The sequence below is a fragment of the Lagenorhynchus albirostris genome, chromosome 5, assembly GCF_949774975.1.
Source record: "Lagenorhynchus albirostris chromosome 5, mLagAlb1.1, whole genome shotgun sequence".
Taxonomy (NCBI): domain Eukaryota; kingdom Metazoa; phylum Chordata; class Mammalia; order Artiodactyla; family Delphinidae; genus Lagenorhynchus; species Lagenorhynchus albirostris.
In genome coordinates this window covers 35,641,647-35,665,952 of record NC_083099.1, presented here as the reverse complement: position 1 = coordinate 35,665,952, position 24,306 = coordinate 35,641,647, and the positions used below count along the sequence as shown (strand labels likewise).

Sequence of the window (24,306 nt, the reverse complement as noted above, 5' to 3'; positions counted from 1 at the left end):
CCTATGAAAATCTACAGAGTGTTTATTAAAGAACAAAGTAAATACAAAACAAATAGTTTTTCTTGCAGATAAACATGCAGAATGAAAACTGCAGGGGGAGTAACTTGAGGAGGATAAGACCCAGCTCTCCAATTAATTTGATCTTTTGGCATTCTGTCCTCTTGTCAATAGAACATGTCCCTTGCTTAACGCTAAGAACTAGTACATGTCTTCTTCTTATGGTTCTACCTGAGAAGGGGATGTTTGTGTACCCTCTTTTGACATTTCACTTTGAGGCCTAGTATTGAAGGCCCTGTTCCTTTTTTCCCCCAATAGTCTAAGTATATATTTCTTTAGTCACAGGAAATGTGCACACACCTAACATCAATGCAGGAAACAGATAAGCAACCTCTACTCACTACTTGAGGGGGGAGCATAAGGAGGTGATAGTCAGACTAACAATGAATGTCACCCAGGGAATGTGCCCGTCTATGGCAAGACGACTCACAGGGAACGTAATTCTGCTCACTCACAAGGAAAACAATACTGAAGCTGATACAAATGTGGTAGGAATTTGTATTTCTTTAACTAATATAGTTTTAAAATGACCGTAGGAAATGAAAAGCAGCATCGAGGTTTGGAGACAAATTCCTGAAAGAAATGTTATTTGAACGTACAGACAAATTTCTCCAAATTTCAGTATTATTGAGGCAGACAATTATTTCACAAAGGCCATTTTCACAGGGGTGACTGTACTTATGTATGACCTTCCTAAAGTAGAAAACATTGGGTTGAAACTGTCAGCTTCATTGATATTTCTTTAAGGCAAGCTTTTCTTCTTTTTTTTTTCTTTTCATTTCTTTCTTCCCTCCCTCTTCCTTCCTTCCTCCCTCCCTTCTGGCCTTCCTTCCTTCCAACCTTCCTTCCTGCCTCCCTCCTGGCCTTCCTTCCTTCCAACCTTCCTTCCTCCCTCCCTCTCTACCTCCTTCCCCCTTTCCTTTTTGCCTTCCTTCCTTCCTTCTTTTTCTCCCTCCTTCCTGCTTTCTTGGTTTTCTTTCTGTCACTTCTTATCTCAAGCTATTCAGGAAGGGGATGGCAACATGTAGATAATTATCTTTTTGCCACTGAAGTTCTTTTATCATATTCTGAGAATGTAAATGGGATATTGAAAAGAGATCTTGTTTTTTTATTAAAAATTTTTTTCTTTTTTGTGTGAGAGTCCTCTTGGGTAGAAAAGGAAATCTGGGTTTGGAAAAATACATACATTTACAGCTCATCTTTCATCTGAAGAACTTTTCAATGTCTACTTCACAGGATGCTATAATAATCTGATGTCAAAAAATGTTCTGTGCAACTTCTAGAAACATTATGACACTACAACTTGTATGATCCAACAGAATTTTGATAAACTCTAGGATTAAAAAGAGAGGCTATAAAGGCAGGTTTGGAGAATGAGAAGGGAATGCAGGTCTTTTTGACAAGGAGTCGAATATTCAATTAATTCCTTAAACTTTGATCGCCTTGGCCCAGAAAATCCAGCCAGATATCGAGTTTGAGTGAGGGTGCGAGTTGTTTAATATACCACTTTTGACTCATCATGCCCTGTGTAGAAGGAGAGAAAATGCTAGGCAAATATTTGTACATTGCACTGAAGGGAAATAAAAATGCATTACACATGAGTTAGTCAGTTTAACTGATGTTGTTCAATTAGAAGTTATTTTTCTTTGATTGTTTTCTTGCCGATGAATGCTTTTCCTTTGCATCTAATGATGATGACTCTGTCAGGAATAGTCTGAGTAGCTTAATGTTTGGATCTGATGCTCCTTATGGATGGAGCAAGTACCTCTTCTCTTTGTGGGCCTGTGTTGTTGGCATCCTCCAAAGACCAAACACAGTCGCATTTAACCCATCCTTTTCTTCAGAGGAAAGCTTTTTGAATTGTCTCTAATTTTTCAGTGTTTTAAGGTAAAAGGGATAAGGTATAGCAGTTCTCTAAGAGGATTTAATATTTTATGTCTTCATTTCTGTGGTAGTTTACATACATTAATATCAGCATAATGAGAAAGAGTCTTGTATGAGACACTGCCAGGCAATTTTAGGTGTTTGTCATTTGTGATCTGGATTAGTTTTTGGCACCAAGTGTTATTCCTTAACTGAACAGCAGTGAGTAGTAGGACAGAGACTGCTAATGCTTAAATGATGTGTGTGGGCCCTGCAGCAATCAGCAGGTGCTGTATGCTGGAGAGCTGCTGTAGTTAAATAGAGAAGAGGAGAGATAGGCCATCTCTAGGACACAAGAGTCAGGGCTTGACAAACTGAAAAGAATCGATACTCCAGCACCAGCACCATATGCACAATGTAAGCACCAAAACATCACCACTTCATACTAAATTAACTTCACTAATTTGAATTTTATTGGCTTTGTGTTTTTAATTTGTATACATGTTAGGGTTCTATAGTTATATAAAACTCTAAGCATAAGGAGAATTATTCCTAGTTTATGCAAGTACATATAAATATGTAATGTAGTATAATAAAGACAATTTTTAGGTAGAATTTAGGTAATGTAATAAAAGTTAAGGCCCTTTAGAAGGATTTTGTTCTTGCTTGGTGCCAAAGATAAACACAGCCAGACAATAGTTAAAGCACTGAAAAGAGTTTCCTCAGTAACCACTGACAGGAGGGGAAAGAGCTGAGCTCCACTGTGCTGTGTGCGAAGTAATTGGGTGAATTTAAAAAAAAAGAAAAAAGTGTTTAAAAAAATCCTTCAAAGAGAGGATTTAAATTTGTTTTGAATCCTTCAGCATTCTAAGAAAGTCATTAAATAGGGCTAAATGTTTCGGTATTTGTGGATCTGTGGATCTGAAATACCACCCTTTGTGATTCAGATAACAAATGATGATGCTTCTTTCATTATGTTATTTTTTATTTTTATTAGTTTTTATTTTTTTATTTTTATTTTTTTTGCAGTACGCGGGCCTCCCGCCGCTGCGGCTCCTCCCGCCGCTGCGGCTCCTCCCGCCGCTGCGGCTCCTCCCGCCGCTGCGGCTCCTCCCGCCGCTGCGGCTCCTCCCGCCGCTGCGGCTCCTCCCGCCGCCGCGGAGCACAGGCTCCGGACGCGCAGTCTCAGCGGCCATGGCCCACAGGCCCAGCCGCTCCGTGACATGTGACATCCTCCCGGACCGGGGAATGAACCCGCGTCCCCTGCATCAGCAGGTGGACTCCCAACCACTGCGCCACCGGGGAAGCCCCTATTATTATTTTTAAATAAATGTATTTATTTATTTTTGGCTGCGTTGGGTCTTCCTTGCTGCCTGCGGTCTTTGTCTAGTTTGTGGCGAGCGAGGGCTCCTCTTTGTTGCAGTGCGGGGCCTTCTCATTGCAGTGGCTTCTCATTGTGGAGCACAGGCTCTAGGCACACAGGCTTCAGTAGTTGTGGCAGGTGTGCTTCAGTAGTTGTGGCACATGGGCTCAGTAGTTGTGGCTCACGGGCTCTAGAGTGCAGGTTCAGTAGTTGTGGTACACGGGCTTAGTTGCTCCATGGCATGTGGGATCTTCCTGGACCAGGGCTTGAACCTGTGTCCCCTGCATTGGCAGGCAGGTTCTTCACCACTGCGTCACCAGGGAAGTCTCTCATTATGTTATTGTAATCAATTATTGTAAAGTTTTTCTCTATAGATGGAGAAATTTCAATTTTATATTTAAGTTCATTCATTCATTTATTAAATAGCGTTAAGTTAAAATAAAGCCTAACCTCGAAGAGCTGTTAGTAAACTAGCAGAGATAAAACATGTCCCCCAATAACTGTAAACCGTATAGCATGATGGATATACAGAGTTCATGGTCTCTACTGCGTGTGACTTATGGCCTTGGGCGATCTGCTTAACCTTTCTGAGCCTTTGTTTCCTCATCTATAAAATAGAGATCATAATGGGACTCTTCTTGCTTACTTTATAGAGCTGTGGGGAATATGTTTTAAGATATTACACACTTAGAAAGTTTGCAAACTGTCAAGCCCTGGGTAAGTGTTATCGTTTGTGGTTGTAATTCAATATAGAATGAGGACCTAGCCACCAGAAAGGGTTAAAAATCTCTGACAATAAGGAGTATTGGTAAGGAGGTGGAGCTATTGGAATTCTCTTACATTGCTGTTAGGGCGTGAATTAGTATAACCACTTGGGAAAAATGTTTGGTAGTATTGATACCTCCAAAGCCAAACATTTAAATACCTTATGACCCAGTAATTCTATTTGTGAGGTGAAATATGAGTACCTGTATCCAACAAAAGACATGTACAAAAATAACCATAGAAGCCTTATTTGTAATAGCCAAAACACAGAAAAATGTCCATTTACAGTACAATTGTTAAATAAATTATGGTATAGTCATACAATGGGGTACTCTGCAATAAAAAAGAACACATGATTGGGCTTCCCTGGTGGCGCAGTGGTTGAGAGTCCGCCTGCCGATGCAGGGGACACAGGTTCGTGCCCCGGTCCGGGAAGATCCCACGTGCCGTGGAGCGGCTGGGCCCATGAGCCATGGCCGCTGCGCCTGCGCGTCCGGAGCCTGTGCTCCGCAACAGGAGAGGCCACAGCAGTGAGAGGCCCGTGTACCGGAAAAAAAAAAAAAACAAACCCACATGATTGATATGCACAATCTGATGAATCTCAGAGATGTGATGTTGGGTGAGAGAAAACAGATACAAAAGAGTGGGTACTATATGGCTCCGTTTGTATGACGTTCAAAAACAGGCAAAACCAATGTCGGGTGAATCAGAATAGAGGTTACGTTTGGAAGGGAATTTCAACTGGAAGGGGAACAAAGAAACCTCCTGGGATGCTGGAAATGTTCTACATCTTGATCTGGGTGGAGGATTACAAGTGTGATGTGTATGTAAAAGTTCATCAAGCCTAAGATTCATATACTTTAATGTAAATTATACTCTTAATTTAAAACAGGTGATAAGAGTGCCAAGAAAAGTGCTATAGGACAGCAGTCCCCAACCTTTTTGGTATCAGGGACCAGTTTTGTGGAAGACAGTTTTTCCACGGACCAGGGGTGTGTGGGGGTGTGTGGGGATGGTTCAGGCTGTAATGTGAGCGATGGGGAGTGCAGATGAATCTTCGCTCGCTTGCCTGCTGCTCACCTCCTGCTGTGCAGCCCAGTTCCTAACAGGTCACAGGCTGGTACTGGTTCGTGGCCCGGGGATTGGGGATCCCTGCTATAGGAGCTCAGAAGAGGGAATAATGCTTTTACTTGGGAGAATCAATGAAGGCTTCTTGGAAGGAGTGATATTTGGACCATGGTGCATTTTGAATATGGTGGAAGATGGGTCAGAACTTTCCAGGCTTAGGGAACAGAGTGAGCAAAGTCACAGAGCTGGGAAAACATGGTACTTTTAGGGTAAGTGATGAGTGGTCCCATCAGAAAGGCTCTTGGAGTACATGAATGGAGCTGTGAGTCAAGGTAGATCAGATTGTAGATATGATCAAAGTAGATCAGATTGTAGAGGGCTTTGTTTTGTAGCATAGACATTGATACCACAGAAGCCTTCTGAATGGAGCTGTAGTGTGACCAGACCTTTGGGAGGATTAGATGAAAAATTATAGAGGGGAGAGAGGGGGACTTGGGTTATCAACCTGGAAACTTTATAAAATCCATGCCTGAGGTTGTAAGACCTGAGCCAAGGTGACAGCACTGGGCAGCATGGAAGGGTGAGAGTGAACTCGACAAGCTGAAATGACCAAACTTGACATTAAGCAGATTGTGAGATGTGCTAGGAGAAGGTCAAAGATGAACCTGTTCATCACCTGAGGGTGAGCAAGAAGTTGGAAAGACAGGTTTGAAGCAGTAGTGTTGTGTTTAATTACAAATATGCTGAGTGGAATATGGAGAGAAAGAGATACAGAAGGAGGAAAAGAAGGAGATGGAGGAGGAGGAGACAGAGGGAGGGAAAGCAGAGGAAGGGGAAGGGCAAGGAGAAGGAGAAGAAAACATTAGAAGTGAGGGCCTAGATCTTGGGGAAACAGAAAGAATTGTCATTGTGCATGTGATGGTTAATTTTATGTCAATCTGAGTGGTCCATGAGTTGTTCTTTTAGCATATGGCATGGACACATAAATAATAATGTATAAAGCTAAGAGTATTCACAGTTCACTCAAAACTACCTTGAGACTGTAGCACTAAAACTCCTTCCTCATGCTGTGTTAACACAAAACCCCAACCTCGGTGACTTAGGACAGTCATTTCTTGCTTTGGCTGCAGATCAGCTGCGAGTCTTCCCGTCCCACTGCCTACTCTGAAGGAGCAGCTCTTGTCTGGGACATGCTTTCTCCTGGAAGAGGGAAAAGCAAGAGAGTTAGGGGAAACACTCAAATGTTCTTAAAGATTCTGCTCAGACATGACAGTTGCCTGGTCTGTTTGCATGCCATTGACCCAAGCAAGTCACATGACCAAGCCCAGTGGAGGTGCCTCTTCCTCCCAAGGCAGACACCTGCTGCCAGGCACAAGAGGTGCAAATATTTGGGAACAAGAATACAGCCTACTACAGTGCTTCCCTCAGCTTTCTACTTAAATCTGTCAAACTATAACCAATAAAATAGATCTGTCTATGAAGGATTATTCCAGCCTTTTCCTCTTATGGTCTAGAGCAGGGGTCCCCAATCCCTGGGCCATGGACCTGTACTTGTCTGTGGACTGTTAGGAACCGGGCCACACAGCAGGAGGTGAGTAGCGGGTGAGCAAGCAAATCTTCATCTGCTGCTCCCCATCGCTCCCCATTGCTCGCATTACTGCCAGAACCATTACCCCTCTCATCCGTGGAAATATTGTCTTCCATGAAACCGGTCCCTGGTGCCAAAAAGGTTGGGGACCGCTGGTCTAGAGTATATATTCAAATGCATTTTGAAAATTACATAGACTGCTTACAAATGAGTTAGGAAATTACTTTGGAATAAAGAAGAAGGTGGATTTGGCTCTTCTGTTGCAAATTTCCTTGCAAGTTTTTTTAGTGCATGTGGTGGTTAATTTTATGGGTCAATTTGAGTGGGCCATGAGTTGCCCAGATTAAATATTGCTTCTGGGTGTGTCTGTGAGGGTGTTTACAGATGGGATTGTAACAGGGAAGAGCCAGTTTTGACTCCATGTTGGATCTGTTTCTTTGACTTCAGCCTTTGCTTTTTGTTGCTTTTGTTACTGTAATCACACATAATGGCCTGCCTCAGGAACCCTACCCACGTGTGAATGGCTGCAAGAAAGAAGAAATTACACATCCCCTCCCTGAGGCTGCCATTCCAGGAGGTTTTGCAAGGCTGTTGGCCCTTTTTACTCTCTCTCTCTATTCTGCCTTTTTACTTTACTTCCCCCTCTAATTCTATAAAAGAAACTGGCATCCAGACCCCAATAAGATAGTGTTCTGGGAGGACCCTAGTCTGCCATCTTCTCAGTCTGACGGCTTTCCGAATAAAGTCACTATTCCTTACCTCAGTACCTCATCTCCTGATTTATTGGCCTGTTGGCAGCGAGCAGAGTGAGCTTGGACTCCGTAACAGGATTAAACTCTCTAGATTGCCCCCTCCAGTGTGGTTGGACACATCCATCCCTTGAAGGTCTGAAAAAAACAAAAGGCAGAGGAAGGAGGAATTTGCCCCCTTTTTCCTGACTCACTGGGGAGCTGGGATGTCTCATCCCATCTTCTGCCCTTGGACTAAAGGACCTAGATCATTGACTCACCTGGTCTCAGGCCTTCAGACTAGGACTGAATTATACCACCAGTTTTCCTGGGTCTTCAGCTTGCATACAGCAGATCTTGGGACTTCTCAGCCTCCATAATTTCTTGAGCCAGTTCCTTATAATAAATCTCCATTTGTATCTATATCCATATCTGTATCTTCTATTTGGTTCTGTTTCTCTGGAGAACCCTGACTAATACAGTGCAGCAGCAGAGGAGATAAAGAAGACCTTGGAAAAACTAAGAAGAATGAAGTTACAGAAGAAATGAAGATTTTGTTTACTCCTTTGGAGCTTTCCTGTACTTATTTTAATTTGGTTTATTTATACATTTGTAATATTCTAAAACTATGGCATATGGCATACACACTTATAAATAATGTTGCTAAAAGCTGAGAATTTTCACAGTTCACTGAAAGCTGTCTTGAGAATGTAGCTCTAAGACTCCTTCCTCCCCCCTGGGCCTGAACCTCTGGCAAGTAGACAGAGCTAAGTTTGTTAAAGCTGTTTGTGTCCATAGGCTCATCACCAAGTCCCCCAAGCCTCCATAAACTGGGCCAGTATTTGAGTGACTTAGAGCCTTTCTTCTTTTTGGTCCAATTAATTAGCTAATCTTTGAAATGTCTCTGGATGCCACAGCAGAACTGGGCATGAGGGAACTTCTTAGGGGCAGAGAAAAGAAGGCTCTGGGGGCAAAAAAGTCTCCTCCTTTTTTGCCCCCAGTGCTAACACAGAAAACACAAAACAAAACAAACACACACCCCCAACTCACTTCTGTTGAAGGGGTTCTAGATTTTTTACAATGAAGCACAGAGCAGCTTCTCTGCAGGGATCTCATTTGCTGGTGTTCTTGGTGCTTTCACAGTGGAGGAGAGAACAGGGCTGGGGCACTTTCCCTAAGATGAGTGCCTTGTCACCTAGCAACCCACACCTTTCCCCAGCCACTTGGTAAGGTATTGTGTTAGAATGGCTAAACATTTCCCAAAAGGTGGTATGAGGAATTCATTTTTAACATAGTGAGGCTCCCAGGGAAAGGACCTACTAAATGTGACAGGGGATGGAGGTGTGCTCCCCCAGGTCTGGAGATGGAAAAGCAGAGAGAAGTTCTGTCTGTGGTGTTGTGGGAGATTCCTGCTTTCTCCTGGCTCCCACTTCTTGGGATGTCCTGAGGTCACTTTTTCAAGGAGACCCCACTCCAGTACCAGGTGTCGGAAACTCCTACTGTGTAGCTACATTTGAGAAGGACCTGGCATCACTCCTGGCTTATAGCACAGAGGGCTTATCATGGTCCTGGGGTCCCAGGACGCCAATGAGGAAGCCAGGCAGGAGCCGCCTCAGAGTCTAGGACGAAGGCCACATGGCAGAGACCAGCAACAGGAGCTGCCTGGGCTGTGCATCACCACAGAGCCATTGCTCATGCCAGCACCTTCGGCAGGAAGAGACTGCAGGCCACCCTGAGACCCTGCCGGACAAATACAGACCTGTGGGGAGGGAGCTGAGGTTTCAGAAACTATTCAGATAAGGGCTTAAGGGGAAATGAAGGTTAAACTGTCCATACTGTCTCCACAGTCCTACTCTGGCTCGGGGCCTGAGAAACACTTGCTGTGGCTGCCTCCACAGACCTCACTCTGCTGTGGTCCTGGAGGGTGAGGGTTTGGACAATGGCCTGATGGGGAGTTGGAGGCAGGAACTCGACCATGGATTTGACCACCACTGTCATCCATTCTTAATCAGGGCACTTAAATCTCTTGGGCATCATGAAAATAGAAATTATGGGGACATAGGTGGAGAGCTACTTGAGTTTTTTAGAAGAAAGATTTTATGTCAACTGTTTGCTAGTCACCTTGTTATTTCTTGGACTTGATTTCTAAATACTTCAAAGGAAAAAATATTAACAAAGCACATGAAAGGACTTTCTTTCTCGAACCATTTTTGCTTACTGTAGCCACAAAGTCAAATTATACTTAAAAAATTTACCAGGTAGCTTGATATCTGGTCTGTTGCATACATTTTATTGTTCTATTACCACAGCACCAGCCAGTTACTTCCCATAACTGCTTTCTAACATACTGTTTGCCTTGTTCTTAAGATACCTAGTGGTGATTTACTTATTTGCATATTTATATATGTGGGGACTGTTAATGTATTATATCTATAACTCATCTTCTACTTGCCTAGTCTAAGTATCAATATTATTTTTCATTACTTGGACTGAATAATTTTCACTAACCATTATTCCAATTTCTAAATCTTTGTTTCTGCTGCATCTTATCTGCTTTCAAACATATCTAATGAATTCTTAATTTTAATTATATTTGTTTCAATTCTAGAATTTCCATTCAGTTCTTTTAAAAAATTGTTTATAGAATCTAGTTTTCTCATTGTGTCATTTATTTCCTTGAACATATCATAGTTACTTTAAAATCCTTGTCCAATAATTCCAGTAGGTGGATCACATAAGGATTTGTTTCTTTTTTATTTGTTTGTTTTTGTTTGTTTTGTTTTTGGTCATTTGGTCTTGTCTCTTGGCATGCCTGTAGTTTTTGAGTGAATGTTGGACAATATATGTAAAATAGCGTAGAGATGTTGGATGATACTATCTTCCTCTGGAGAGGATTTGATTTTTTTTTCTGGCTGGTAGTAGATGCAGATCACCTTGATCTATTTAGGACTGAGATAGTTTAAGGCTAGGTTTGTGAGGGCTGGTCTATTTCCAGTTTGCCTTTATTTCCAGTGTTCAGGGTTTTCAGCTGAAGGCTTTAGTTATTTACCAAGACCCCTCCTCAGCTTTGTGAATCTACTGAAAACTCTGCTTAGTTTTTTACCTCTTAGCAGCTGCTTTCTCCTGAATGTCTTGCCCCGGAACAGCTTAGGATTCAGCAAATGCCTCAGGATAAAATCTATTCAGAATGTCAGACTTACTTCTCTTCTGTTCCCTTTTCTCTGGAAAATTTGCCCCTTGAGTCCTGGTTGCCTTTTGGATCTCTGAACTACAGATTTTGTTTTCCATCCCCAGTGAAACTGCTGCAAGCTCTGGGCCACGACACTCTGCTTCTGCCAAATGCCTGAGAAGAAAACACAGTGGGAAGTGCTTGCTCATCTCAGTGCATCTCTTTTCTTTTAGGTTTTGGCCCCTCAAGTGCTGCCTGCCTTTGTTCACCTTGACTGATCTCTGATATCTTCAAAGAGCTGTTAAAAAAATTTACCCAAATTTTACGTTGTTTAAATTTTGTAGTAGTCTCGATACAACTGTGGAAGGTGGGCGATTTAGTGTGATATAAGCTTACTTCATCATAGTTGGAAGCTGAGGTCTTAATCTTGAGTTTTTTATTTCAATGGTCACATTTTCCCCTGAGATATTCTATTTGGTTGTTTCTCAAATCAGCATCATCTTTTTTTTTGATAATATTCTGTTTCTATCTCGTGTTTTCTATTCTTTATTATTTTAATCATTTGAAATATACTTATTTTATAGTTTATATCCTATTAAGTTATTTGAAATTCTCAGGGGTTTATTTATTTATTTTATTGGAGTAAAATTGCTTTACAATGTTGTGTTAGTTTCTGCTGCACAACGAAGTGAATCAGCTATATGTATACCTATATCCCCTCCCTCTTGGACCTCCCTCCCACCCCTCACCCCCCATGCCACCCATCTAGGGCATCACAGAACACTGAGCTGAGCTCCCTGTGCTCTACAGCAGGTTCCCCCTAACTATCTATTTGACATAAATACACTAAATACATGGTAGTGTATTTATGTCAAACCTAATCTCCCAATTCATCCCACCCTCCCCTTCCCCCCTTTGTCCACATGTTCATTCTCTATGTCTACGTCTCTATTCCTGTCCTACAAATAGGTTCCTCTATATCATTTTCTAGATTCCACATATATATGATATTTATTTTTCTCTTTCTGGCTTACTTCACTCTGTATGACAGACTCTAGGTCCATCCACATCTCTACAAATGACCCAATTTCGTTCCTTTTTATGGCTAATTCCACATCCATACAGCTACTGCATATTTGAATTCCATATCCACATCCTCTTTATCCATTCACCTATTGTTGGACATTAAGTTGTTTCCATGTCCTGGCTATTATAAATAGTGCTGCAATGAACATTGAGGTACATGTCTCTTTTTGAATTATGGTTTTCTCAGGGTATATGCCCAGTAGTGGGATTTCTGGGTCATATGGTAGTTCTATTTTTAGTTTTTTAAGGAACCTCTATACTGTTCTTCATAGTGGCTGTATCAATTTACATTCCCACCAACAGTGTAAAAGGGTTCCTGTTTCTCCATACCCTCTCCAGCATTTATTGTTTGTAGAGATTTTGTTGATGGCTATTCTGACCAGTGTGAGGTGATACCTCGTAGTTTTGATTTGCATTTCTCTAATAATCAGTGATGTTGAGCAGCTTTTCATGTGCCTCTTGGCCATCTGTATGTCTTCTTTGGTATAATGTCTATTTAGGTCTTCTGCCCATTTTTTAATTGGGTTGTTTGTTTTTTTGATATTGAGCTCCATGAGCTGTTTGTATATTTTGGAGATTAATCCTTTGTCCATTGCTTCATTTGCAAATATTTTCTCCCATTCTGAGGGTTGTCTTTTCATCTTGTTTATGGTTTCCCTTGCTCTGCAAAAGCTTTTAAGTTTAGCTAGGTCCCATTTGTTTATTTTTGTTTTTATTTCCATTACTCTAGGAGGTGGGTCAGAAAAGATTTTGCTGTGGTTTATGTCAAAGTGTGTTTTCCTCTCAGAGTTTTATAGTGTTTGATCTTATATTTAGGTCTTTAATCCATTTGGAGTTTATTTTTGTGTATGGAGTTAGGTAGTGTTCTAATTTCATTCTTTTACATGTAGCTGTCTAGTTTTACCAGCACCACTTATTGAAGAAGCTGTCTTTTCTCCACTGTATGTTCTTGCTTCCTTTGTCATAAATTAGGTGACCATATGTATGTGGGTTTATCTCTGGGCTTTCTATCCTGTACCATTGATCTATATTTCTGTTTTTGGGCCAGTACCATACTGTCTTGATTAGCTTTGAAGTATAGTTTTATCATATATTATCTGCTGATTCAGTTTGCATTTGCTTCTGCCAGATGCCTCAAGAGGGTATTAACAGCTGAGAACCAATTTTTATGTTAATTTCTTTGTTTGGGATGTCTTAAGCCATACAGCTACTGCATATTTGAATTCCAAATGTAAGTGAGCAGAGAGACATGGTTGCAAAATATGAAGGGAGAGATTTTTTTTCTCCATTTTGTTTACTTGTGAGTGAATGTTTCTTGGGTCGTATTTTCACTTAAGATATGGACTGCATATAGGATTCTGACTTTAGGTGTTTATATTGGTTCCAACTCTCCACATTACATGGCCTCAAGGTCTTGGCTGCTGTGAGTTCTGAGTTCCTCGGGCTGCTGAGACATCAGCACCTATTGCTCCCTCTGATTTTCAGTTTTCTTTTTGTATAATCCCAAAGGATTTGCCTCATTTTCTTGGGGGTTCAGTTGTGTTATATGTGAAGAGACTTACATACTTTATTCAACATTTCTGGGTGTTTTCTTAGGCAAAGGTTTTCAAGTTGTCTGATTTTTCATAATTTCAGAAATGAAAGTCTTAACTGACATAATTTACATTGCTGGGTTACAGTAAAACTTAGGTGTTATCTATTATTAAATATCATCATCAACATTATTTCCACATATATATAAAATGTGAACATTTGGATTATAATATATATATTATATTATAAATATAAAGATATATATGCATGTAATAGATTATATATAGTATATAATAGATTATAAACCTTTGTGATAACTCCTCTGTGAACTGGATGTATGGTTACTGGATATAGTACAATGTAGATCATGCTACTAACACACAATAAAATCTGGCCTATTGAAATAGCTGGAAGTACATCACCCTTCTCTCAACTACATGTTTCTCTGTCTTTAAAACCTTTGTTTTAAAACTCTGATTTTCTCAGTGAAATTAGAAAATGTTGTGGCTTTGAAGCTTTTAAACATTTAAAGATATATCTCTGGGAGTGTATATTTATGTGTGAATCACTTCACATTCACTCATATATATTATTTGGATTTTAAAATTTTATATTTGCATGAAATTATATATCCTTTTTTTCCTTTTGTAGGAGGGTACTTCCATCGAGACTTGAAATCAAAGAATATATTTTTGAAAAATAATCTACTTAAAATTGGTAAGATTTTAAGAATATGTATTCTATGAGAGAGTATATTCTAGATGTTATTAATATTATCAAATTGGAGTATAAAGTACCTAAAAGTGTTAGAATAATCATTTGTTTATTCAAACTTACTAAATTTTTGTTCTTGATTGGTTGTGCCCAACAACAAAAAAACCAATTATTTTGTTTCTGATTATCTGATATAAACTGAGGTATAAAACATTTGCTACATATTAGATAGATTCAACAAATATCTTTTGAGTTCCTATTCCATGCCATGCGCTAACCATTAATAAATGATTAGACTTGTTTTACTAGTTTGATTACTACAGTTTTCCCACTCCCCTACTTATTTTATCACAAGCAATTAACAGTTATCACAGATAATTAAAATGTTGATGTAGTTAGTTCTCCTTTAGAACTGTACCTACACTCACAACAGTTACTGGATTGTTTGATCTTATGTAGGTGTTCTTAGAGGGGGAATCATAAAAGCATGCAACTAATTAGACAAGTATACTGAAGCTGATAGATTCAAATTTTTATAGTCATGTTCTTGAAAAGTCTCAGGTTTTTTGTTTGAAATTTCTTTATTGTAAATGAAGAACAAACTCTCCCCCCGCCCCCGATAAAATTGCAAGTCATAATATTCAGTGCTTCCAGAATCATTCTGTTTGTTGTTATTCAGACTTGAAATAGCTTTTTGTTTCAAGTTGCTGGTTTTCCATAATTCCAGGAAATAAAGTTTTAGCTTACATAATTCACTTTCCTGTCTTCAAAATCTTCTTTCTCCTATAAGGCTTTTATTTTTAAAGCTATTCACCAGTATTGTATAATTTAAAATGTGTGACTTTTCTTTCCCTTTAAAATGGTATGAATCATTGCATATTAAAATTGTCAAATTCAACAGTTGTTAATTTCTAGTACAGTACTGATTTTTGTGATTTAAAGTATTCATAAAAATTAATTATTATTTCAAGGGGATTTTGGAGTTTCTCGACCCTTAATGGGATCCTGTGATCTAGCCACCACTTTAACTGGAACTCCCCATTATATGAGCCCAGAGGCTCTGAAACACAAAGGCTATGACACAAAGTCGGATATCTGGTGAGTGGGCATGGGCTGGTCCAGGCTCCTTATTCATTTGCTACCCTGAGAGACGGTGCATTTTGTTTTTAGGCTCATTTACTTACTACGTCCACTCACTTTATCCTTTTTAAATATTAGTTATTCTGTAAGTAGTGTAAAAGAAGGTCTTTTGGATTAGAAACTTGATATATTCCATTAAATTGATTTCAAAAATTCTCTTTATTCATAGATTAAATGCTTGGTTTGGATTTTTTCTTCTTGAACCAAGAAGGAAAGTTCCTAATGTATCATAAACATTAAATTTTGATATGTTTCTGCTAGTCTATTACATAAAGCATTTGTAATTCTAAACACTGTGCTTTATTTTTTTTTAAGGTTAACTTCCACCTCTGTGGGAAATATATAGCTTACCTTTATTTTTTGTCTTCTTGTTGCTTTTAAGAATTTTTACTAAAGATATTAGCTTTAAGGATCAACTTAAAGTTTAAAAAATTCTGGGTTCTCAGTGATAGATACATTTGAGATTTCTCAGCTTCTTTGAGCTCTTTTCCAAAGGAATTCCTCCTTCCTCATTGGGGAATCAGTTTAAATCTCAGTGCAAAAAGCCATGTGGAAAATTGTATTCTGTTGATAGCAATAGATCCTAATTGGGGAAATTTTCCTTTCCTTTGAAGGAGAATCTTATATAATTTTCAACTTGTTAAGGGTTGAAAGGACAATTTAGCAGAGAACTTGTTAATTAAGTAAATAATTATTGTATGCAAATCAACTTAAGTAGTTCTGAGCTTTCAAAGATGAGCAGTGTGAAATATTGTGTCTGCTTCATTGTTCTAAAGAAGATAAAGTAGAAAATTACTTTTTCTCTGGTTAGGGAAAAATAAGCACAGCAGGGGTTATGCCTTGGGATTTTCAACAAGGTCATTACTCCTGTTCTTGCTCTGGTTCCTCCCAAGTGGGAGAGAACACTGTCACGATTAGGTCTGGCTGGGGCAGATCCCTATCCATCCTGCACCTTCAATCACTCTTGGGATTATACATTTCTAGGTTCTTCAGTGATTTTTTTCATTGTTAACTAGTTTCTTCTCTGGTGGTCTTTTCTAATTCACCTATCATCTTTTCTCAATCACAACGTTCTCTGATTCCCTCCAAAAACAAAAACAAAAACCAGACAAAACCCTCAAGGTATGTTCAGATGAATGAGTTTCTTTAAACTTCGCTTCATTGAACATCTACTATTTGCCCATGGCTGTTCAATAACCCTTAGCGTATAAAATCAAAAGTGATAGGATTCCTGACCCTCAGTAAAAATCTTCTTGCTCTTTTTGGTGTACCTTTCTCCAGTTAGAGAAAAACTAGTCTTGGGCTTTGGATTGAATTTGAGGTAACATACCTAAATCTCTCTTCACACTTATTTTTATTATTATTATGGACATTTAAAAATAGATTTAAATATAAAATTTCTTCATGATTAAGTTTACATGGTATCTCAGGAAGATGTTACATCATGTCATTTGAATGAAGAGTAAATTAATTTTATGAAGCTCATCATTTAAGTCTTTGGAATTATGTATAGCAAGAAAGCTGACTCCTTTTGACAGGTGTCTATATTTGCTTGCCAAATCGGATGGACGTCACCTAGAAAACAAAGGCAAAGGAGCCCACAGAGAGGAGGGAATAGAGTCTTTTGTTTCAGTTGTGTCTGTCTTACTTCTTTTAAAAAAAATAGGAATATCATAGGAAATTCATAGGAATAAAAAATTCATAGGAATATCAGACAGTATTGCTTTAATGTTTTAGGCTTACAAAAATGATATGGGACTCAGACAAAACTTTAAAAAGCCAACATCTCCCAAATATAGAAATGCAAGAGAATTTTTATATATTTTTGCAAGCATTAGGTCAGCTCTCCTTGCAGAGATTACCAACTACTCAGAAAGTTCTAGGCAAGGATTTATCATCATCATGACCCCAAATAACCACCTTATTATGAATTTAGTAATTACCTTAGTTGTATCCAAATGAAAATGGGCTTATCTGGTAATGAAATGTCTACTGTTGAACCTAAAGTGGAAAGAATAACAGAGAAATATAAATTATAGTGGCAGATATATAAGTGTAGTGCGTCATCTTTCGGAGACACTCTTAGAAAATTTAGATTGAATGGGGTTGAGAATTTTTCCACTGAATCTCAGCGTGTAACATCTGTTTACTGTGGAATATTGTCTTAGGATTGGAAACACTTATGAATAATTGACAGGTGTTTTGCTTTAGCATTAATGGCTGTACATATTTATTTATAATGCTTAAAGAAGAAGAATTGTTATAATACTAACTATATTTTCATCTGTTAATGCTCGCCCATATGTAACTTTGTCCTCCTTCTTCAACCTGCTTAAAACTTTTGGGATTCATTTATTTACAGCAATCAAGTACAGGAAGTCCCTTTCTTAAAACTGGGTTAGGTTCTAAAAGTTTATAAACAATTATTTGGAAAGTTAGGATAATTAGGTTCACTGAGGACAATACTTTGAACATGGCTGATTTGTATAAGCTATTGCTGAACATCTTTTTCCCCCCACAGGAAAAATATATGAGTTGGGTTCCTAGACTAGTTCTTTAAATTGGTTTAAACTATGAATAGTTAGAACTTATTATTTTGGTAGGAGAAACAAATAAAGGACAATGACAATATTATTGGAATAATGGTACTGTAAGCAGAAAGGAAACAGACTATTCATTGTTGGCCTTATTTGTCATGTTGTGAGAGGTCACCAGATGGCCATACATTCTTTGTGTGATTTAAGTGGAGTTAATGGTGGTGGGGAAAGTATAATGGGATGCTCTCAAAGTTTTGTTCAGGGGTCTGGTATGGTAGTTGGCTGGGTAGGGGACACTGGAGGAGTCTAGTTCATACCCAGCATTGGAGTCAGGGTGTAGTGACCTTGGACGGAAATGTTAGACAAGGCTTATCTTCAGGTGGAAGAAAACAAAGAGGAACCAGCACCTGCCTGGTCTACCAGGACTAAGAAAGTATCCTCACAGAAGAGCATTCCCAGGGTTGACAGGGTAAGGGGGTAGAGAGGAAAACAAGCTTGTTTTCTGGTAGGATTTAGGAAAAGGGAGAAACAGGCCAACCTGACAGCAGGTTCTGTAGCTAATGTGGGACCTCAAGTAGCTGGCAGCCAGCAGCCCCATCAGCTGCCTCTCAGTGAAGCAAGCTCTCACCTGCCCATGTTCTGGGCATTTCCTGTGTGGGTTCAGAGCAAGCTGTTGGACAGCTTCAACTTCCTGGGGAGTGAGGCTTCTTGGGGAGTGAGCACTGGCATCATTATTTTCACTCAGCAGAAGCTGAGGTAGGGAAACACTTAAGTCAGCGGCAGTAAATTTGAGTATTAATATATTTTTTCAATGATGAGCATGAAATGATTGATACAAACTCTGCAGATAATGTTAGTCTGGCCTGGTGGATTTTTAAAAGGGCATAATACAACAGCAGCAAAAGAACCAGGAGTAGCTACCCTCTGTGGAGCGCTTACTCCGTGATTGACATTTAATGTGCTAAATTCTTCATGTACCTAAGTTTATTTGTTACTCCAAAAAAAAAAATCACACTGTGTATAATTTTATAACCTGTTTCTTTTTCATTTAGCAAAATAGAACATTGCTCTGTAGCAACAAAATATATATACATATCATCTAAATGTTTGCATAGTATTCTATTCCTGGACACAATAGTTTATTCAACCAAGACCTTAATGTTTTCTCTGAAGATTTTCTCTTTGTCTTTCAGCATTTTTACCTGATGTATCTAGGTGTGGATTTACATTTATCCTACCTGGGGTTAGCTGAGATTCTTGGACATGTAAATTAACATATTTCATCAAACTTGATCAGACTTGGGAGGCTTTCAGCCCTTCTTTTTTTGAGTATTTTTTTCTCCTCTTTTCCCTCTTTCCTATCTTTCTGGTCTTCCCACTGTGTGTATGCTGGTGTGTTTTCTGGTTTCCCACATGCTCTGATGCAATGATCATTTTTCTTCATTTTTCTCTCTGTTCTTCAGATTGCATAATATCTGTCAGTCTGTCTTCAAGTTCACTGATTCTTTCTTCTGCTAGTTAAAATCTACTGTTGAGCCCCTCTGGGGAATTTTTTGTTTTAGTTATTGTACTTTTCAACTCCAGAATTTCTACTTGATTTTTAAAATAATTTCTCTCTGTTTACAGATATTCTCCATTTGATGTGACATTTTTTTTTTCTTTCTTTTTTTTTTTTTTTCCGGCGGTACATGGGCCTCTCACTGTTGTGGCCTCTCCCGTTGCGGAGCACAGGCTCCCGACGCGCAGGCTCAGCGGCCATGGCTCATGGGCCCAGCCGCTCCGCGGCATGTGGGATCTTCCCAGACCGGGGCACGAACCCATGTCCCCTGCATCGGCAGGCAGACTCTCAACCACTGCGCCACCAGGGAAGCCCTGATGTGACATTTTATCATACTTTACTTCTTTAAATAGTTTCCTTTAGTTCATTGAACATATTTAAAATGACTGCTTGGAAATCCTTTTCTGTTAAATCTGACATCTGAGCTCTCTCAATTAGTTTATGTTGCCTGCTGTTTTGCCCCACGTATGGATCATTCTTTCCTGTTTCTTTGTATGTCTCATAATTGGTGAAAACTGGACATTTTAGATTATATATTGGAGCAACTCTGGACACTTACTCTCCCCACTCCCCCACCTCTCTGGGGCTTGTTATTATTTGTTTGTTTATTCACCTAGTGAATAAACCCCTTTAATCTGGGTAAGACTGTGATTATGGCAAAATTATTACTATGTGCCTTCTGAGTCTAGGTCATAAAAGGTTGACAACGCTTCTGTCTGATTCCCTTGAGATCCTTGCTCTTGGAATTCAACTATGGTGTTGTGAGGAAGTCTGTGTAGCACACTGGGTGTACAGTGTGGAAGGGATCGAGACCTCTGGGCTTTAGCCCTGGCTGAGCTTCTGCATAATGGCCAACACCAATCAGCCAATCATGTGAGTGACTTGGAAATGGATCTTCCAGCCTCAGCTGAGGTTGCCCAGCAAATGCCATGGGGAGAAGATTCAAGGCCTCCTTATCAATTTCTGAGAGAATAGATTCATGAGCAAAATTATTGACTATTGTTGTTTTAAGGCACTAAGTTTTGAGATGCTTCATTATTTATAGCGGTGAGTAGAACAGGGCTTTGTCAGGACAATAAGCATAGTTGAGACACAGCCTGTAGTCTGGATCTCCATTATGACAAGCTGGCACTGTTCATTTTCTTTATCTTAAGAAGTTCAAGAAATGGCTGGAGAGGAGGCCACACTGCTTGTGCCAGGAAAGCAGTCTGGTAGTCTCCTTGCAGGTGCATTTGATGGATGGATCCCAAGAACCTGGGTCTCAGTTGAGAGACTGGACCAGCAGCTTTTCCATGTGCCTCAGACTCTCCCTCCACTCCTCCTGGCTTCCCTTCTCCAGCTCATCCCAGCCCTGGACCTGACTCCAGCACCTGGACCTGACTCCAGCACCATCCCACCTTCTGACTCCAGCACCATCTCTCCATCACTCACATAACTCAGCAGCATGTGGCAGCCAGCTCAGACCAGCTCACAAGGCTCTGCTATCCACATCTCTTCTCAACCCCACAGAAATCAATAAATGCTACAAATCAGGGTGTACCTTTCCACCCAGAAAGCCAGTTTACCTCTTGCCTGTGGGTTGTTCACAGAAAGAAAGAAACATCAAGACGTGTAAGTTCTTCACAAACATAGAGAATGGACATGTGAACCTGGGGGGGAAGGGGAGGGTGGGATGAATTGGGGGATTAGGTTTGACATATATACACTACCATGTGTAAAATAGATAGCTAGTGGAAACCTGCTGTAGAGCACCAGGGATCTCACCTTGGTGCTCTGTGATGACCTAGATGGGTGGGATGGGGTGGGGGAGGTCCAAGAGGGAGGGGATATATATATACATATAGCTGCTTCACTTCACTGTACAGCAGAAACTAACACAACATTGTAAAGAAATTATACTCCAATTAAAAAAAAAAGACATGTAAGTTCTGGTCTTTGTCCTCAAAATATTGGCAGACATAAACAAATTGCCATATGTTGTTATAGTGCAATACAAGGAGTGTGTACATGGCTCTGGTGTATAAAGGAGTGAGTGATTCACTGCTAGGGTGAGGGTGCAGAGCATCAGCTACAGTCTTAGAGTGTGGATAATGCTGCTTAGGATGGGGAAGGATGGAGAAAAGTTTGACAAAATGCCTTTCAGGAAGAAAGATCCAGTGCCCATGACTGAAGGTAGGGGATGCTCACTGTGGGGGGAGGGGTGGACTGTGCAGGGAAAAAGGCTGGCCCAAGGAGCCATTTCCCCTCAGCCTTCTCCCTCACAATGGGCCTCAAATGTATGTGTTTGCAGTTATATCCAAATGAGTTTATATATGTTAAAGGTGTTAATCTAGTAAATGTAAAATTTTTATAATATATCATAATTTTTGAAACTCTGTTTTGGTATTTTTTCATTTTAGAAAATATACTGAGAATTTGAAAGTAGTTGCAAGTGACCTGGGCCTTCTCTGACTCCTGAAAGCCCCTGGGAGCACTGTAATGACATGGAAGTGTAGTAATGCTCGGTGTCCTCCAACTAGCTGAGGACGAAGTGTGTGTGTGTGGGGGGGGGGGCAGAGCAGGTGTGGCAATAAATTCACGAGGCTAAGGAGGCAGTCAGTGTTCACGTGGTGAATGACCCATGGAGCCATGCAAAGGAGCTTGGACTTTACCTTCTGTGGGATGAGAAGCTGCTGATAGCTGTTAAACAAGGGGATGGTATATAAGTCAGCTTTGCTGAAATAACAAAGAGCTCCAAAAATCTTAGGTACTTATAAAATGTATTTCATTTTCACGTTACATGAGGACTGCAGGTTACCTGAGCCTCTGTTCCAGGTTGCAAGTCTGCTCTGCTCCTGCTCCAGTGACCCAGGTCCAGGACTCAGGCTGTGTCCTGGTCTGGAATGAGCCTGCCTAGTGCTAAGACAGAGAGCAGGGGCTGTGCTATATCTGCACCTGCATGTGAAGCTTCCCCTTCATATCTCACACCAGAGACTGGGGAGGTCATGTGGCCAACCCCAATATCAACAAGGAAGGAAGCCCACCCACCAGGAGAAGGAAGGGGAAGGGGTATTTGCAAAGAGTAGGCAATCTACCAGGAGAGATTGTCTTATAGTGATACCAAACTCTGCGACAGAAAACAGACGGGAATGGGGAGAAGTCTGGTGGAGAAAAATGGGAGAAAGGCAGGCCTTCTGTTAATTTGGGGTATTCTGCTACTTCTGAGGCTCTGTCCATCTTAAAAGAGCCTCTGGAGACTATCAAAGATGATGAAAGCTGTTCACTCAAAGTGTAAAGTATCTTTAAAAAAAAAATTTGACTGGACTATAGTTGATTTACAATGTTGTGTTAGTTTCAAGTGTACAGCAAAGTGAATCAGCTATATATATATATATATATATATATATATATATATATACTCTTTTTTAGATTATTTTTTCCATATAGGCCATTACAGAGTATTAAGTAGAGTTCCCTGTGCTATACAGCAGGTTCTTATTATCTATTTTATATATAGTAGTGTGTATATGTCAATCCCACTTTCCCAATTTATCCCTCCCCCCACTTACCCTCTGGTAACCATAAATTTGTTTTCTATATCTGAAACTCTGTTTCTTTGTAAATAAGTTCATTTGTTCCTTTTTTTTTAGATTCCAAAGTGTGAAGTCTCTTATGCCACATGAGCAACGCATGCTGTTGCCACATCCAGCCTCTGTTCAGTGGGGGGCTGAGTTAGTAACAGTTGGTGGTGGAAAGATGCTTTCATCATTGTTGCCAACCCACTTCTCGACCGAGCTTTGAACACTGTCCATGTTTATTTCCCAGACTTTATGGTTTGTATGGAGTCTTTGACCATGTCCCCAAGGATAGCTAAAGACGCAAAAAATCTTTCCCTTTTATTTACCCTCTGCCCCCTTGTGATCTTCCTTGCCTTCTCTCTCCCCCTGCTGTTGGTCTTGTCCTCAGTTCTTCTGTGGCCAGATGCTTAGGGTGTGGAGGGCATGGGACCACCATGGGGAAGGGAGAAGAGCTGACCTTCCTTCAGACGTTGTAAAGCTCAATTGGGGAAGAAAGTAATTAGAAAGAGCTGATATGAGCAGGATCTGAAATTCACCCAAACTTTGTTTCTAAAATTTTATGACTCTCCCCCAAAACATGGTAGAATGTTGGGATGATATAGCAGAAGGATTGCATTCACTTTTTTTTTTTCAGTTTGGATTTTTTTAAACTTTTTATTTTAAATTGGAGTATAGCCGATTAACAACGTTGTGTTAGTTTCAGGTATACAGCAAAGTGATTCAGTTATACATATACATGTATCTACTCTTTTTCAAATTATTTTCCTATTTAACTTGTTACATAATATTCAGCAGAGTTCCCTGTGCTATACGGTAGGTTCTTGTTGGTTATCCATTTTAAATATAGCAGTGTGTACAAATCAATGCCAAACTCTTTAACTATCTCTCCCGCCACCTTCTCCCCTGGGAAACATGAGTTCATTCTGTAAGTCTGTGAGTCTGTTTCTGTTTTGTAAATAAGTTCATTTGTATCTTTTTTTAAGATTCCACATATGAGCAGTAACATACAATATTTCTCTGTCTGACTTACTTCACTCAGTATGACAATCTCTAGGTCCATCCATGTTGCTGCAAAAGGCATTATTTCACTCTTTTTAATGGATGAGTAATATTCCATTGTATGTATGTACCACATCTTCTTTATCCATTCCTCTGTAGATGGACATTTAGGTTGCTTCCATGTCCTGACTATTGTAAGCAGTGCTGCAATGAACATTGGGGTGCATGTATCCTTTCGAACCATGTTTTTCTCTGGATATATGCCCAGGAGTGGGATTGCAGGATCATATGGTAGCTCTATTTTTAGTTTTTTAAGGGACCCCCATACTGTTCTCCATAGTGGCTGTACCAATTTATATTCCCACTAACAGTGTAGGAGGGTTCTCTTCTCTCCACACCTTCTCCAGCATTTACTGTTTGTGGATTTTTTGATGATAGCCATTTTGACTGGTGTGAGGTGATATCTCACTGTAGTTTTGATTTACATTTTTCTAATAATTAGTGATGTTGAACATCTTTTCATTTGCCTCTTGGCCATCTGTATGTCTTCTTTGGAGAAATATCTATTCAGGTCTTCTGCC

At 39.9% G+C, this 24,306-nt stretch overlaps 1 protein-coding gene across 1 annotated transcript in view; it reads left to right on the top strand.

Annotated features, from left to right (window-relative positions):
* Nucleotides 1-24,306, top strand: part of NEK11 (NIMA related kinase 11) — a 288,926-nt gene that overhangs the window by 69,409 nt on the left and 195,211 nt on the right. The window contains 3 exon segments of the mRNA XM_060149008.1: nucleotides 2,950-3,088; nucleotides 13,872-13,937; nucleotides 14,906-15,032. Coding sequence (XP_060004991.1) covers nucleotides 2,950-3,088; nucleotides 13,872-13,937; nucleotides 14,906-15,032 — 332 coding nt within the window.